Source organism: Rhincodon typus, chromosome 5, assembly GCF_021869965.1.
Source record: "Rhincodon typus isolate 14 chromosome 5, sRhiTyp1.1, whole genome shotgun sequence".
NCBI lineage: Eukaryota > Metazoa > Chordata > Chondrichthyes > Orectolobiformes > Rhincodontidae > Rhincodon > Rhincodon typus.
In genome coordinates, this window is record NC_063336.1 from 34,105,817 (window position 1) to 34,124,239 (window position 18,423).

The 18,423-nt window shown below is 40.3% G+C and overlaps 1 protein-coding gene across 1 annotated transcript in view; it reads right to left on the reverse strand.

The window, feature by feature from the left end:
• Window positions 1-18,423, reverse strand: part of cfap206 (cilia and flagella associated protein 206) — a 44,600-nt gene that overhangs the window by 3,405 nt on the left and 22,772 nt on the right. Inside the window, exons 8-12 of the mRNA XM_020510051.2 lie at window positions 15,197-15,316; window positions 12,991-13,189; window positions 9,227-9,367; window positions 5,374-5,567; window positions 599-730 (exon numbers count right to left, since the gene is read on the reverse strand). Of these exons, the coding sequence (XP_020365640.2) occupies window positions 599-730; window positions 5,374-5,567; window positions 9,227-9,367; window positions 12,991-13,189; window positions 15,197-15,316 (786 nt within the window). The remainder of the gene's footprint in view (window positions 1-598; window positions 731-5,373; window positions 5,568-9,226; window positions 9,368-12,990; window positions 13,190-15,196; window positions 15,317-18,423) is intronic.

An 18,423-nucleotide genomic window follows, 5' to 3' on the forward strand; every position in this document is an offset into this window, starting at 1 on the left:
AACGTCAGCCTTCCTGCTCCTCTGATGCTGCTTGGCCTGCTGTGTTCATCCAGCTCTACACCTTGTTATCTCAGATTCTCCAGCATCTGCAGTTCCTACTATCTCACAAACAACCCATTGTCAGTCACTAATGGTCCTCATTAGCAGCTCTTCATTCTCCCGGGCTGACTTCTACCCATTCCTTTGTCTGTCCAACTGTTTATCTCTCTCTCCGGGCTCCACCTCCACCTATTGTTTACTCCTTACCCCCTACCCCCTTCTCTAGCACATAAACAATCCTTTTCCTAGCTACAAGCAGTTATAAGACCATAAGACATAGGAGCAGAAATTAGGCCATTCGGCCCATCGATTCTGCTCTGCCATTCAATTACGGCATTCTTGAGGGTCACTGGACCTGAAATGCTAACTCTGCTTTCTCTCCACAGATGCTGCCTCACCTGCTGAGTTTTTCCAGCAATTTCTGATTTTGTAGCTAGTCACCTGTATGGGTTTGGTGTACCTTTATAGATGTGGATATTGTGAACTGATGTTAGCTTTAGTTGGTAGATTACAACTTAAAAATATTGGCAAGTAAACTTTAAAAAAAAGGCATGCCTACCAATTTAATTGCTTTTCTTCTCAACTCCCACTCGTTCCATTCGTATGATTTAACAATATTTGGTTCCAGGATGTGAGTATCAGTTTGTGTGCAGCTGTCAAACTTTTCGATGGATTTTAAGCATCTGTCTGCCTAAAATATAGAAAGCATAGAAGATGAAGGGAAAAAAGACTCAAGAGCCTGATTGCAAAATGATAATACATTATTGAAAAATGACTTGCTCTGCAATGCTTGAATCATAAAAAAATGGTTTACTTGTCTTCATCCTCAATGAATTTCCTCCCCACCACAGAAAATATTACTTTAAAGAAAACATAACAATGTTATAGAATAAAGTACATTGAAGATTTCCTCCTGGCCTGAAGAATGATGTTGTCAGTACTTCACTATCTTGCTTATAGTACATTGTGAGCAATTAGATAGGAATAATGCAAGTTTCTTTTCTTTCCTAGTCCTCAGGCAATAAACTCAAACACGCACCCTATCTGCTAACATAAAACTTTGTTGTCTAAAACTACCTTCGTCATTTTAGGAACATTTGCATTATGGTAAGAATCAGTTTTCTTTAGCATCATAGTCCATCTGCTGGAGCCACGATGGTTTAAAGGTTACAAAAGTTACATGTGATATTTCTATGAAGTGTTGTTCTGTGCTCTGGATTTTGGACTGTTTCTGCCTGCATCCCACCACTCCTCCCTATAGACACGCTGAGTCAGAAGAACTTCCAGGCAGAAAAACTAGGTATTTCGTAAAATATATAGAGGAGTCAGCCATTCAGTCACTCTGCGTATGTTCCATCATTGAGTAAGATTATAACAGATCTGTATCTTAATTTAATCCACCCACTTTGGCTCCATTTTTTAAATATCCCTGATTTGCAAACATGTAAGACTTAATATTAATTGAGTGAGTATCTACTATTTTTTTGTGGAAGCACACAACCACTATTCGTCGCCTGAAGAATTGTCTCCCAACATCTCTCCTGAATAAAAAGAGAAAATGCTGGAGAATCTCACCAACATTAGTGGAGACAGAAATAGACTTAACATTTCAAGTCAGGTATGACTTCCTTATGCTGTTGACAGAAAGGGTTCCTTATGCTGTTGACAGAAAGGGAGGAAGTGAGGGTGCCCAGAGCAAAGGACAAAGAGAGTGCTAATGGTAGTAAAAGAAGGTTAGAGATGTAAAATATGTGTCAATGATAGAGATAGTAAGCACTGCAGATGCTGGAGTCAGAGATAACACAGTATGGAGCTGGAGGAACACAGCAGGCCAGGCAGCATCAGAAGGAGCAGGAGAGTTGACGTTTCAGTTCGGGACCCTTCTTCAGAAATGTGGAGGGGGAAGGGAGCTCAGAAATAAATAGAGGAGGGGTGGGGCTGGGAAAGGTAGGTGGGATGGTGATAAGTGAGTGCACGTAGGGAGGGGTGGGGAGCGGTGAGTGAGGTGGAAGGAGTGGATAGATGGGAGAGAAGATGGACAGGTTGTGTCAGGTCAAGGATGCTGGGATGAGAGGGAGGGTTGGACATAGGATGAGGCCAGGGGTGGGGAGATTTTAGGTGTGAGAGGGAGAAAATAAGTTTGCTGTGTTGAGAGTAAAGCCAACAAGGCACAAACACAGTCTGGGAAAGGTGGGTTCGTAATCAGAATGGAGGACAGAGATAATGAAGTTGTTAAACACAACATTGAGTCATTCAGGCTATAAGGTGCTTAATTGGAAAATGAAGTGTGTTCCTCCAGCATCAGGTAAGCTTCGTTGGAGCACTGTATTAGGCCTAGGACCAAATGCCAGTAAGGGAGCAAGATGGTTTATTGAAACAGATAGCAACTGGAAAGTCAGGGTCATTCTTACCGACAGAGTGGAGATGTTCGGCAAAACGGTCACTCAGTCTGCGTTTCATCTCATCGATTCAAAGGAAACTGCATTTTGAGCAGTGAATGCAGGAGACTAGTTTGAAAGAAGTACAAGTAAATTACCGGCAGGTGAGTTTGGAGCCTTCGACAGTGAGGAGGGAAGGGGTAAGGCTTACACCTTCTGCGATTGCATGGGAAGGTGTCTTGTGTTGGGTGGGAAGTTTTGAGGACGTGTTAGGAGTAATGGAGGAGTGGACCATGGGGTTGTGAGGGAAACCATCTCCCCGTGGAATGCTTACAGTGGAAGGGCAGGGAAGATGTGTTTGCTTGTGGTATTTTTAAGGTGACAGAAATATAAGTGGATGATCTCCCCATGATCTTGTAATGGGTAACTAGGCATGGGCAATAAATGCCGGTCCCAGCCAATGATACCCACATCCTATGAATGAAAAAAAAAGTGTGCTTTGAGGCGTACTGAGGTCTTGTAAAGTTCTTTACAAATTCAATCAGTTCTGTGATAATGGAATAGGGAAATGTTCTGAGGAAGGGTCACCGGACCTGAAATGTTAACTCTGTTTTTTCCTTCACAGATGCTGCCAGACCTGCTGAGCTTTTCCAGCAACTTTGTTTTTGTTGTAGTAGGAAAATGTTAGCTTAAGGGTACATAAAAGTACTCAAACATATTTCAGATTGTTTTAAGATTCTGAAGAAAAAGCTAATTTTATAGGCTAAATTATCATCACTGGGAATGGGAGAAAATTCAATTTAGAGAAAACCTCTTTCTATTTTAATGTCTCCCGAGTACTTCTCAACTCTCATTATTTATTTTTCTTTATCTTCTTTATTTCTTTTAATTGCTGCCACATCTTCCCTCCATGCTATCTCTAATTCATCTCAATTATTTCACTTTCCTACTTTGTGCATATGATCAATATCAGTTTCTTATTTCCGAAACACTGAATATTTGAAATACCATAATTAAAGGGTGCAGAAGAATGTCTGACGACAACCCAAAAAGGTTTGAACAGAAGTAGCCTCTTAGCTGAATGTATTGAAGTGAAAAAATGAGAATGGAACATTTTCATTGGGAAAACCTAGCAGACCTGGTAGCATCCTTGAAGAGAAAGCAGAGTTAATGTTTTGCGTCCAGTGACCCTTCTTCAGAACCGATTGTAGCTGGGAAAAGGTTGGTATAAATGCTGAAGATGGGAGGGTCAGGAGTAAACAATAGGTTGAAGATGGAGCCCAGAGAGGGAAAAACAGTCAGGCAGTCAAAGGAGTGGGTAAAGGTCAGCCTGGGAGAATGAGCAGCTGCTAATGGGGACTGTTAGTGGCTGACAATGGCTTGTGTGTGGTAGCAGCCCATGTGATGGCAAGGCCTGGTGTGTGGGGGTTGGCTCCGGTAGGCTGCAGAACCCCCAAACGGAAAATGAGGTGTCGTTCTTCCAGCTTACGCTGAACTTCGCTCAGAGATGTTAACCAGCTGCTCATTCTCCCAGGCTGACCTTTACCCACTCCTTTGACTGCCTGACTGTTTTTCCCTCTCTGGGCTCCATCTTCAACCTATTGTTTACTCCTGACCCTCCCATCTTCAGCATTTACTCTAATGTTTTGAAATGGCAGGCAACAGGAAGCTCAGGATCATTTTTGTGGACAGAGCGTAGATGTTCTGCGAAGTGGTCACGCTGCCTATATTTCCTCTCCCCAGTGTAGTGCAGACCACACTGTGAGCAGCGAATGTGTGAAGTGCAGGTGAATCACTGCTTCACATGGAAGGTATGTTTTGCCCCTTGGATACTGGGGAGGGAGGAAGTAAACAGGCAGGTGTTACACCTTCTGATTGCAAGGGAAGGTACCATAGGGATATGGGGGAGGTGTTGGGAGTGAAGAAGGAGTAGACCAAGATGTCCCAGAGAGAATGGTCCCTGCGGAAGGCTGTCAAGAGAGGAGAGGGGTGTGTGTGTTGTTGTAGCATCCTGTTGGAGGTGGGGGAAATGGTGGCCCTTGATCCTTTGGATGTGGATGCTGGTGGGATGGTATATGAGGACAAGGGGATCCCTATCGCTGTTGTGGGAGGGAAGAGAAGGAGTGAGGGCCAAAGTGTGGGAGATGGGTCGGATCTGGCTGAGGGTCCTGTCAACAACAGTGGTAGGGAATCCTCAGTTGCTGAAAAAGGTAAACAGTTTGGAGACTCTCTTGGAGAAACTGGCATCATTGGAGCAGATGCAATGGAGATGGAGAAACTGTAAAAATGGAATGGAGTCTTTACAGGAAGCAGGGTACCGTCATGCACAAAGTAACTGTGGGAGTCAGTGGGTTTATAATGGATATTAGTGGCCAGCATATCCCCAGAAATGGAAACAGAGATGTGAGGAAAAGAAGGGAGGAGTCAGAGATGGACCAGGTAAAGGTGAGGACAGCATGGAAATTGGAAGGAAAATTGATAAATTTTCCAATTCTGGACGAGACAGGGAAGCAGCACCAATGATGTCATCGATATACCAGAGCAAGAGTTGTGGGTGTGGGCCGGAGCAAGATAGGAACAGGGAATGTTCCACATACCCCATAAAGAGACAGGCACACTGGGCCCATGAGGGTACCCATGGCCACCCCTTTGACGTGAATAAAGTGAGAGTAGTTAAAGGACAAATTGTTCAAAGTGAGGATGAGCTCAGTCAAGCAGAGGTAGGTGGCGGTGGGGATGGTCTTGGAGAATAGATTCAAAATAGACATTTAATTCCTGACAACATCTGCATTAGCTCAGTATTTTCTGTGTTTTGTTCATTATCCTTGTGCACAATGCTGCAATATTAAGATTTGTGGACAGAACACTGGATGCTGGAATCATGAACGGCCTGCAGTTACACTAAGACTGCGAGCAATATGATTTGTAGTCACTTTTCTTTGAAAAGTAGCTGCACCTGTGTGTAGGGAGTGATTGTGGAAAACTGCTGATGGAGCTCTAGCAACTGAATGAGTTCTGCTGAGTGCTTAGCTTCCTCTGCTGCCATAGCAATGTAACAATCAGGCTTTTGAGCAAAAGCACTTGCAGCTTCTTTCGAGGAGAATGCGTAGTACTTTTCTTGATATTTAAGTATTCCAACATTTGGATTTCCTGGAACAAATAAAGGACAGATTAATTTTTGACATTTGTATAGAATAGTTTACACCTAATTATTCTGCTACATCTGTGTGGCGCTTTATTTTTAATCCACAGCATCCCTATGTGCACTCATTTCTGAAATGGCTAACAGACCCGATTACTCCTTTGACAGAATTGTTCACGCAATAAGGTCAATAAAGAGAAATTGTTTCCTATGACTGAACCAGAGGACACAGATTTAAGACAAAACAACCAAAGGCAATTTGAACGAAAACTAGAAGAAAGCAGGAACTGCAGATGCTTGAAGTCAGAGTCTACACAGTGTGGATCTGGAGGAACACAGCAGGTCAGGCAGCAGCAGAGGAGCAGGAAAGTTGACGTTTTTTCATCAGGACAATTCTTTTATGCAGTGAATAGTTAGGAATGAAGTACGTCATCTGATGGGGTTGTGGAAAAAGCTTCAGTTGTAGCTTTCAAAAGCTAATTAGATAAATATTTGAAACAGGAGAAAAATTGCAGGAATTTGCGGAAAGAGTGGAGTCACTGGAATACCTGGATTACTATTGTACATTTCAATGAAATCAACAGAGAGTGATAGAGATCTTCAGCACAGAAAAGGGTCCTTTGGCCTATTGTGCTTGCAACAGTTAAAAACAATCACCCAACTATTATAATTCCATTTTCCAGCACTTGGCCCATAGCCATGTGTGCCTTGACATCATTTTGAGGGTGTCTGCCTCTATCATCCTTACAGACAGTGAGTTCTAGATTCACACCCCCTCCAGATGAAAATGTTTTTCCTTGCATCCCTTCTGTCATTTGCCTTAATTCTACGACCCCTGGTCATTGATCCATTCATCAAGGGGAAACTTTTCTTCCTGTCAATCCTATGTATGCCTCTCATAACTTTATATATTTCAACCATATCTTCTTTCAATCTCCTTAGCTCCCGGGAAAACAACATAGTCTGTCCAATCCCTCCTTGTAATTGAAAGCTTGCAACATCTTGGTAAATGTCCTCACACCCTCTCCAGTGTTATCTCATCCCTCCTATAATGTGGATTCCAGAAATGCACACAATACTTCAGCTCCTTTAAATCCTTTCATACCCTTTTGAAGTCCTCCTCATGGTTGATAATGCTTCCAAGTTCCATATTATCTGCAAGCTTTGATATTGTTCCTTGTACACCAAGGTCTATATCATTAATATAAATCAGGAAAAGCAAGGACCTACTGCTTGTTAAATCAAAGGAAAAAATGGTAGTGAATCTCAATGCCAGGAAATTTAAACTTTTATGAAAAAGAGTGATAAATTTGTTTTGTCTTATAATTGCCAATTCACAAGGTTCTGGTACACTCAGCCAGAACAACCACAGTTAATTTAGAAAGGAAAGAATTGAAAAGTAGGTGGAAGTGGGGATCTTGCTCTGCAGTCAGTTACTTTTATTTTTTTTTTCCCCATTTTATTTGAAATCTGTTAATTACAACAAACAACAGTTATGAGGTTTCCTTTGTTAAAAGAAAAATTAGACCAGGGAAAATTCTAAACTAAATTTTAATATTACCTCATGTCCACAACACAATGATCTCAGCTAATAAGGTCAAACACAGTCCAAACAAGGAAACAACTGAATTTTAGAAACATTCTGTTTTGATGCATACATGTAGCTCCTGGTACTTGGTTACAAAGTTATATCAACAAAGTTTTTGTCCTCTGAGCAGTGTGTCCTATGTTCCAATGTCTCAGATAAAGCATGCTACTGCAACCTCTGATTTATGAATTCTCACTTTTCCATAGCGAAACATCTGAATTTTTTTAATGTTGAATTTCTCCATCTTTTTTATAGCGCTCCATTAAATATCTTAGACAGTTTTGTAACCAGTTCTTCTCAATAGAATTTGCCTGCCATATTTTTGGATTGGAACAAAATCAGAACCCACAGAATTCTTTACCGCATACGGCTATCAAGGCTGGGACATTAATTATATTCAAGGCTATAATATACAGTTTTCTATGCATTAAGGGAATCAAAGGTTATGAGGATTAGGGAGAAAATTGGAGTTAAGGATTATCAGATCAGCCATGATCTCATTGATTGGCAGGGTGAACATAATTGGCAGAATGGTCTTCTGCTGTTTTGTCTTATGGTTTTAAATACAGTATGTAAGTTTAAAATCACACTGATCATCATAAATTCAGTTGACTTTAGCCCACTTATATCTCCAACCTAATGTATAAAGTACACTATCTAATAATGCACCTCATTGCAACCAAGTCGATGGCAAAGGATCAAACTGTTGGTCATATTTATTAAGGCCAGATTTTGATACAAGAAACATGAGTCAGCAAAATTTCCAAATTCACAGCCACATCTCAGTGAAAGATGCCCCCACTGGTATTATTTTGATCTGGGCACATGAGCCCATTTGTAATCTTGATAGCCAATCTCACAAGGTCTCAACTTTATCCCCTGGCCAGCCCTCGTGTTCCCTCCAAGACCTCCCATATCTCCTATGATCCCTCAAACACCCCAGAACCTTTCTGTGTGCCCACCACCTCTCCCCATGCATTCTTCACATCACTTTCCTGTATCCAGTAGGCACACAGACAATGGAGCCATTGGTAAATGGCCTGAAACTAAATGCTGGCTCAGGAAAAGGCAGCCAGTCAGTTGTTACCAATACCTAATATTCTGGCCGAGAATCCTATGGACAGCACAGACTGAGAAAACCATAAAAATGCTGAATTAAAAGTGGACACTGCATTATTATACATGGTTTACAGGGCACCTAATACCTGAACCAGAAACATCTTTTTGTAGAAACAGTGTCCCAACGAGATCATGGGTTTTTAAAAGTCAATCCACCCAATATGTTTCCATTCTCATGTTAGACATCAAAAACTCTTACACAGCACGTTACTTAGAGGGGTATGCTGTCAACTTACAGATTTTTTGGCAAAGTAGAAAGTACTTTCCATTTAAATTTAAATAAATTATTGCATTGTTATTTGTCAGAACAAACTTAGGGAGGCCTAAAAAGGTAAAGATCTGCACAGTTAAACGTGTCGTCCAGTAACATATTGGCAAAATGTATTCTAGCATCCCCCATCCCCAGCACCTTAACTCTGCCAAGTTTCTAATCTCTGATGCTTTCATGGGACGATGCGAAATAAAGTTCAGGTTTTCACTAAAATACTGGCAACATGGAAATTGTTCTCTTTTGCCCCATTACTGGAAACAGTACCTTCAGTTGCTAAGGCATTATGCTGTGGAATTCCTTCCCTAATGCTTTCTATCTCTCTAGTTTCTCCTATAAGACAGATTACAACATTTAACTTTTCACCAAGTTTTTGGTCAGCTCTCCTAATAATTCCCTACATTGCTTGATGTTAAATCTTATCTGATTACAATCCTGTGAAGTGCTAGGAGATAACTTACAATGTTAGAGTAGTTACTTAAAAGCAATCTGTCGGGGTTACCATCAAAAATTGAAGCAGAGCTACTAATAACCAGCTATTGTGCATCACCTAGCAGTCTGTTCATGTGACAAGGACTAAGCACTGGCTATCTGTTTTCCTTGTCAGATATTCTGGTGTGCAGACCGAATAGGTTTTTCATGAATTAAGCAAATTGTTTCAACTGAACAGATGACTGGTGAATCTTGCATACCTCTCAGAAGGAGACCATGTCTTGCACCAAATGTATAGGCACAGAATCCTCGATACTGTAAAGTTGGCTGACAGTATGCTAGTCTGTCTTCTGGAAAGACCCACTCTCGGTTCTTGAAGTCTGATGGGTTAATTCTTTGCCCTGATTACCAAAACAATGCAAGGAACAATTGGTGCATTCACTCATCACTAGAAATACATCATTTAATAGTCACTGCAATTACATTAATACAATAGGACTGATTTTTTTCTCTTATTACTCCTGAACATACGGGATTGTCTGAGCACAATGTGTAAAGGAAAATCAGATAGTAAGGAGTGTACATTTATAAGGGAGCCTAACACAATTTTCCATTCATTAACTAATGACTGCAGAGAAAATCAGGCAGCCTTATGACACTTTTATTATTCATTCATGGGATGTGGGTGTCTCTGGTCAAGGCAGCATTTATTGTCCATTTATTGTTAAGAGTCAACCATTTTACTGTGGGTCTGGTGTCATATGTAGACCAGACTCCTTCCTTAAAGGACATTAGTGAACCAGATGGATTTTTCTTGACAATCAACAACAGTTTATCAGTTATCATTAGACTATAATTCCAGTTTTTATTGAATTCAAATTGCACCATATGCCATGGTGCAATTCAAACCCAGGACCCCAGAACATTATCTGGGTGACTGGATTAGTAATCTAAACAATAACACCACTGGGCCATTGCCTCCTCCTCTCTCATTATTAATTTCTTTTATGCAATGTTCCTAGGCAATATAATGGTCCTGGATACTGGAAAAATGAAACTTGATGACAATATTTTGGTTGATCTACCAGTGTACCTCCCCTGACGTTGCTCATGGGCAGTCCAGGACATTGACAGGGTAGTGGAGCAGCTGAGACTACTATAAAGGTCTAAGAAGTCCAACAGTTGTGTAAGGTGTTTTCTGGAGCAGAACACCAGGTGAATTGGAAATGATATTGGGTTTGCTTGTCATCCTCTGAGAATATTGAATATCAAAACCTGAAGCATTAGAAGGCAGAAATCTCCCCATACAGGCCTGAGAGTGGAAGCACAAGACACTTTAGATGCTGGCGCATTAATAAAATTACTGTTAATTGGTAAATTTAATACATCTAGTTTCCAGTATTTAAAGTTGATGAAATATATGCACTCTAGATGTAGAAAGAATCAAATCTGATGATTAAATTGTGTACGACAGTCATTGAAGAAAGGGAATCAAGTTGAATCCATCTTTTAAATTGGTCATGATCACTCTAGGCAGGAGAATTTTATAAATATATTCTTCTGTGAATTAGTTGTGGGTAATTATTGTATTCAGACTGATGAAGAATTACATTTGCAAACTGTGAGTTAATTTTTACATTGGTCATGTTAACAATTGCACTGTTGCAAAGCTGCACTCAATTGCTAAATTGGGCACGATACATACTAAGGATTAAACTTGATTGGTAAACTTGGCTGGAAAACAAATTACTTGATGGAAAAAATGTTTGAGATAATTATTAAATTAGATATGATTAAAACAAAAGGGTCCCAAAGTTACTGTTAACAGTGAACTGGCACATAATGAAGGGTGCAGACATGAGAGTGGGACATTGAGAATTAAAAAAAGCCAAGTATTTTTTAACATTTTTTAATTTCCGCACCAATTATCCCCATTAATTAACAAGGTACAGTTCCAAAGATACCTGGTGTTTTCTGGTACCTAAATGGCCTTTCTTCAGATGTGAAAGAGTTGGCAGCCTAATTGATTGTGGCAGGACTTTCAGAGCAAAGCCTTAATATGGCCTCACCTAATATTCACATGGAAGTATTTTGTTGAAAATGCCAATGAATAACAATCAGAATAAGCTCATTATCAGCATCCCTCCTACAGTTTCACACTTGGATCAGCTAATGCAGCACTGACTGGAGCTTAACTCTTGAGGGAAAGGAATATATTTTATACCGGCACCTACAATGCCTCGTATCATCAAGTAGATTATGGTGTGTTCACATATGGGAGATGACCTCAAGTTCTGTATTTAATGCTACCTTTGCAGAATTCTATGTATTAACTCCTTAGGAACAGTTTTTCAAAACTGTTAACCCAGTGCGGAGTACTGCCGAAAACTGTGAACATGCTTCCCTGGATTTATCCATCTATAATGCCCAAATAAATGCATCTGACTAGCAAAGTTTCCTAATAGTGGCATACACTGGTACAACATTAAAATAAAAATTAATGTTAAAGGCTGACAAAGGCACATTCTTAATCTTCTCCCTAATTGCCATCAGTCTGCTCACTCCCCAACCCCTACCCCCATCCTCATCCTTTCTAACTGATTTGGGATACCTTCTCTCTGATTTGTAATGTTGCATGAAGCCAAAGAGTGAACGGATTCTGTCTTTTCAATGTTCAACATAGAATTTTAGCGATTACTGTCACTGAGAAAAGGAATCTTCAGGATGCCATAGCTATAGAAGACCAAAAATGGACCATGAACCCAGCCACTGGGAAACTAACAGAAATGGATCAGCTGCCAGAGTTAAACTCTGCTAATCATACGCCTGAACAAAGTCAATAAAGAGTAGAAGTGAATATAAAACAGGCCACCAATCTCATTCTGTCAGTGGACCACCAGTAGTTTTCCTCAAGAGAGTAAATTTTATGCAGAACACACATTTAGTTTTCTTTTGCTGTCACTTGCTGACATTGCAGGTTATGGTAATTGAGATGTTTCAAACAGATTCCCGTTAGCAATTCTCAGTTACTTGCTGGGAAAGAAACAAAAAATAAAACTCACACAGCACTGATTTTATGAGTTCACTCTGCCATATTCATGAATTGAAAGTCTTGGTACATTCACTGACTCCTGTTTAGGACAAGTAGGATGATTGATGTTTCACAATTAGTTTAGTTTACTTCTAATCATAAATTCATTGATTAATTTAATATTATGTTATTCTGCTTAATTGTAGCCTCCGTAAATGTAACATTTTAATATCACGTGACTCTGCTTAGCCTCACTTGACAAAGAAATGCACCATGGGATTTTGAACAGAATGAATGTAATACACTAATGAAATAATGTTGAGAGGCCTCTATTTACAATTTATTTTCACCTAACAGAGCCAGATTGCGAGAACTTATAATCTTCACTGTTGACCAAGCTCTCTTCATCATGTTAAGTAAAATAAAAATTAGTGTTATCAATGATTGAAAGATGGAGGGACTTTACTGCAAGGAGAGAGGGAGAAAATAGCTTCTGTGTTCTACATTGACTTTGTTTTAGGGGTCAGTGTTTAAAAGAGAAGGAATTACATTTGGCTTTGTATTAGAGTTAACTTTGTGACAATATAATCACCTCAACACTATTGACTGAATGTGTAAGGATATATCTCACAACCTCCCATTCACACACTATTCACTGTGAATTTATAACTTATACACACTCTGTATAATCTTTACTAGCTACTTTCTAATCTCTATAATAATAGTTTGTGATCTTCTGTATTAGCTCCATATATTTTTATGTTTTCCCTCATAATGAGTGAAGTTTTCTGAGTTACCTCACCCTACTGTTTCCTGTTGTCTAAATGGTTAAAGTATCAAACAAAAATATTGGTTGTGGGATTTGGGTTTAAATTGTAACCAAAAATTTACACTGTGCTCAAATTCCAACTATGCCTTTCTGAAAAGCAAACCATCTCACCAGTGTTTCAAATGTGCAATTTTGTTTCAAATTTCTGTCTCTGCCAGACATACCTGAAACTTCACTTAACCTCTGCGCATCCGTTTTCACAACCACTCCTTCCAATAAGGGCCCAATGACCCCATCTGGAAACAGCTGTGAGTGAGTTGCTAAATATGGATCCAAGTTGGTTACTAAGTTGCTGAAAACACTGAGCAGCACCAGCTCATCCTGGAAAGCGGTCCACAGATTGGAGAGAGCAATAAAATGAGGCTGTAAAATAATTAAAACAAAATCTACGTTTGGTTTAATATAGGGTTGAAGGATTTTGCAATGTTATAGATTATGTTTTAAATGTGTACAATATAGAAACACTTATCTTCCCAATTATGCTGATGTAAGGTATGATTTGCCTGGATAGCACCCAAAACAATACTTTTTCCTGTATCTTGTGTTACAAAGTTGTGTCGAGTACTCGTGAATTGGAAGGCAAAAAGCTAGAATTTGTTTGTAAAAACGATAGGGTGAAAGAGTGCATGATTTCTTTAAGAGGCAAAGTGCTTTTCTAAACTTAGATACAGAAAAGAAAAAGTGTCTGTATGTAACTGAAGACGTACAATCAGTTCTAAAATTGAAACATGTATCATTTGGCTGTGTGATTGGAAACCTTAGGCTTGTTTTGATGGTTTGGCAACTAGCTGGAATCAGCCAATTAATTTAAGCCAAACACTTAGTGATTGAAAGTCAATTAACTTTAAATCTAATGGTTTTAACAACCTTGGACAATGCTATTGTAAGAAAATTGATTTGTCATCCAAGGTATATAAGGAGAGGGTTTTTGAAAATCGGTGTGAGAGTGAACTGCCATCTGAGAAATAAGCATCTAGCTCTTAGAAGGAATCGCTAAGCTCTCCTCAAAAGCATCTATCCATAAAAGGTACCATAGCACTTCTAGCTAAGAGTCCTCACAGAAGACTTTATAGAGAAAATACCCCTGACAGCCAGATCAGCGGAAGAAAGGTGTTCATGACTTGAGAACAGCAGAAGAAAGGCATGTCGACTTTGAGAGACTAAGTTTTAATTTATTTTCTTATTACTTGGGTTATATAAGTGGGACTTGTGTTTATTGGAACAGTATACCAGTAGAATTTATTTTAGTCAGGGGAGAGTTAGTAGTTAAGGGCGAATAAATAAATTGTTACTTGTTACTTATAAAGTGAATCTCAGGGACTTTCTTTCACTTAACCTCCCATTCTCCGTAACAGTTTAACAGATTAGGTGAGGTGAAGCGAGCTTCTCTGGGTGTTTCAGTTTTAATTATCAAAGGGGTTCGACTTTCCCTTCTTAACACTTGGCACATGTGACAATAATAAATCATTGCTGTTAGTATTATGGTTAAAATCCTCACCCACTTTATGAGAATCCTCTTTCTGCTACTTTAATGGAGGCATTACCTAGTTTAAGTTGATTTGTAAAGTAGAATGCATTGGGCTGGATAGAACCAAAAAGAAATCAATTAGGGGTCTTGGCCCTGATGCCAAAGTGAGCATCGCTGGAGAACGTGCTTATGTGATAACTTTTGCTGCAAATTACTTAGAATCTCCCTACTCTACTGTTTTAGTGCCATTTACCTTGGTATCTCCCAATTTGTCGCATTTGGGAATGCTGGAATTCTAAGAACATGAGCAAGGTAATAATCCTGTTTCCGCCCAGCTTTGCCGTTTTCGAGGTGTGTATGATGAGGAAAGGGTGAGCTTTCGGCAGTGGCATCGGTGAGGTGAGCCCAACCTCCTACGCATGTGGAGCGGCGGTGGCAAACCCGTGCGGCTCCTCCTGACGATTGGTGGCAGCATGTCTCAGGAGGAAGCTCACTGAGAATCCAGGCTAGGGCTAGGCCCAATCAGATAAGACACTAAGGTCTGAATGTTTTCCTTTTCTTTTGGCTATGTTTCTTTTATTTCTTCCCTTGCTTTATTTTTAGAAATTCTGGCTTTGTTTTTTAAGTTGGCGCTGGAGGACAACAACTTTGTACACTTCTCACTGTACTCCTGAGTACACGTGGCAATAATATCTAATTCTAATTCTATGAAAATTCTCCTGTCGCTGTCACCATTCTGCATCACGGTCAAGGGTGAAGAACTTGTGATAACAAGCTATCATTCTCTTTTTCAAATGATTCTTTTGTTCCTTTTTGCTTTAAGTGGAAATGCAAACCAAAGATGCATTTGTACCTGAGTTCTAGAAGTTTAATGGGAGAAACAAATTTCATAAAACACTCACATAGACTTGTGCGGTGGGTACAGCTGCCTTTGACTTGACTACATCGTTCAGCTCCAACATTTGTCTCTCTAATTGATGCTCCAGCAGTTCTACCTGTTTAGCGCATGTGACGATTTCAGTCTGTGGAGGAAACAAGAACCAGATTAAGTTATTAAAAGCAGTCAGAAGTGCCTAACCCATTGTGCAATACTTCTAAACATACACTATATCATCAAAATACTGGGATCTACGAAGGGGGAGGGGGAGATTTTGGGTTTTGGGCAAAATCAGGCAGTGAACAGGGCACAATATCCAGATGAAAGACTTGGTGTGATGCTCATGCCATGTTCATAACCCGACATTGCCCCACATTAATTCAGAAAGCTGATAGTGCAAAACATGCCGCTATTGCCAGCTTGGCATTGAAGAGAGTGCAAAATCTAGAACGGCAGCTGGTAATGAAGGGCAGGCAAAGGCAGTCTGAAAAGGGAAGAATTAAAATGTTTTGAATGAAAGAAAGCATCAGTTTTTAAAAAATGAGCAAAACTTTTACTGTGCTAATATAGATAAAGTTGGACACACATAAATAGTTGATCAAATCTCCCAGCTTTCCCTGACCATATTCAAGACTCCTTCTAAATGATATTCAAACACTGGCCTAATATATCTGCTTTGTGATGGATGGAAATAAATTAAATGGAATGGAAAAAATGCCAAATGCATCGGGGTAACAGCCATGATGTAAGTTGATGGTAAGCGCCACACTTATCACTATGATGGTTTGGACACAGGTAAGGATAGAAAGTGTGATCAGGTAGAGTTGTTTCAGTCTGGTTTGAGTGTTGTCACCTGTGAACCAGGTTTTTGTCAAAGTCATAACATTCGTGGAATCGAACAGAAGGCTGTGGATGTCTTGCCAACTGGACGGACCAGGGGCGAGTATCTGAGGCTTTCTTATGGAGAGCGATGCAATGCTTTTTGTTGAGGTTCGTTCCAAGCAGTTCTACGATCCAGGGCTTTGCGCTCAACTGGTTGTTCCCTTGGAATCACATTAAGACAAACATCAATTGCACCTCAAGGACCATCAACTCAATGAAAGGTGGTCTTTCCAAAACTACCTTGTCTTCCAGTGCAAGAAGCTGTTCTCGAACAAGTGCTGCAGTCTGGCATATTCCAAGATCCAGCACCAAAAGCTGAGGGACTAAATGGGGTCATCATTACTGAGGGGCAGTAGGGAAAGGCCAGAATCTAAACTCTTCCTGCCATGATATCCTGAGACGGTGTTCTTTTTGAGAGTCCCTCAGAGCTTCTATGGGCAAGGCCTCTGACAAGGTTCCAGATGGGAGTCTATTAAGGAAGTTAAAAGCTCATGGGATCCAGGCCAACTTGGCAAGATGGATCCAGAATTGGGACAGTGTGAGGAGACAGAGAGTGGCAATGGAAGACTGTTTGTGTGACTGGAAACCATCTGCGCAGTGCCATACTATACAGATCAATGCTGGGTCCATTATAGTTTGTGATATCCATAAATGATGTAGTTCAGGATGTTGGAGGGATGATAAGTAAGTTTGGGGATGACACAAAGATTGGCTGGGTGTTTGACAGCAAGAAGGAAGGTGCTAGGTTACAGGAGGATATAGATGGATTAGTCAGATGGACACAGCAGTGGCAGATGGAATTTAACCCTGATAAATGTGAGGTGATGCACCTGGGAAGGAGGAAGGAGAAAAGGGAATATTCATTAGATGGCAGAACTCTGGGAAGCCCAGAGGAATGTAGGGATCTTGGGGTGCTAGTTCATAGATCCCTGAAGGTGGCAGGAGAGGTTAATAGGCTAGTTAAGAAGGCATACAGGACATTTGCTTTTATCAGCTGTGGCATAGATTATAAGGGCAGGGAGGTGATGTTGGAGCTGTATAGAATTCTGGTTAGGCTACAGCTGGAGTAATATGTGAGTTCTGGTCACCACACTATCGGCTTGTACCAGAGAGGGTGCAAATTTACTAGGATGTTACCTGAGATGGAGCATTTCACCTATGAAGAGAGGTAGGATAAGCTCAGACTGGTTTCTTTGGAGCAGAGAAGGTTGAGGGAGGAGCTGATTGAGGTGCAGAAGGTTACAAAATGTATGGATATGGTGAATAAAAATATTGAAGTGTCAAGAACAAGGGAGCATAATTTTAAACTGAAAGGCAGAAGTTTCAGATTGCAGTTAAGGAAAACAAGGAAAACTTTTTTTCACCTGGGATAGGGGGGTGGTGGGTGTGTCTGGAATGCACAGCCTGGGAAGTTTGTTGAGATGGGAAACTTCATAATCTTTAAAAGATATTTGGATTAGCACTTGAAGTGTCATAACGTTCAAGACTATGGGCCAAGTGCTGGGAAGTGAGACTAGTGCAGATAGTGGTACATTTTTGGACGTTCAGATTCAATAGGCCGAAAGGCCTCTTCTGTACTGTATGATTCTCTGATCTATGATCTATAAAAGGGCCTTAGGCATTTGATGGAAAGTATATGAAGGTCTCTGCCCTAGGGTGGGTGAGGTTCTTTATTAGGAAAACAGAAGTAAAAGGAATCAAAGGTTTATAATAGAGGAGAGAGAAAATAACCAACATTCCCCCGTTGCCTTGATTCGACATGAAAAGAAAGACCCTTAATAAGGGTCAATAAACATAATCTACAATTTCTGTTGCTTAGAGAAAAGGAGAAAGCTAGAAAAGGTGGGGAATGGCATAACAGAGCAATTACATATGCTTTACAATTAATCTTATTATGGTCTTAAATTGGAGATTATGGACTTCATTTCCTTTGGGCCAACTCAATAGTGCCAGAGTGAGAATCCACCGCCCTCTTCAAAGGTAATTTATTATCAATTCCTGGTTAGCAAAGAGACTCTGCCAATGCTGCAATTCTCCTGGGAATTCTCCAGGCTTTTTCCAGGTTCAAGAAAAGATCCTGCAGAGAGGGTTTCAGCTCCAAAGGGAGACTGTGAAGGTATGGTGCCTTTCAAAAGACTTTGAGAATGCTGCTGAAGCTTATACAGGTGGAATGAATGCAATTCCTTGGGTGGCCCAGGGACACACCTACAAAAACACAGTCCCTTGAATTGGGGAGGTGGGAAAATTAACTGCTCCTTCTGTTCCCACTGGAAATTGTCAACCAAGAAGTCAAACAAAGTAAGCGAATTTAATTCTGCCCTAAATTCCAGCCGTTTCTATGAGTTCTTCTTGCCAGTGGCCCAGACCAAA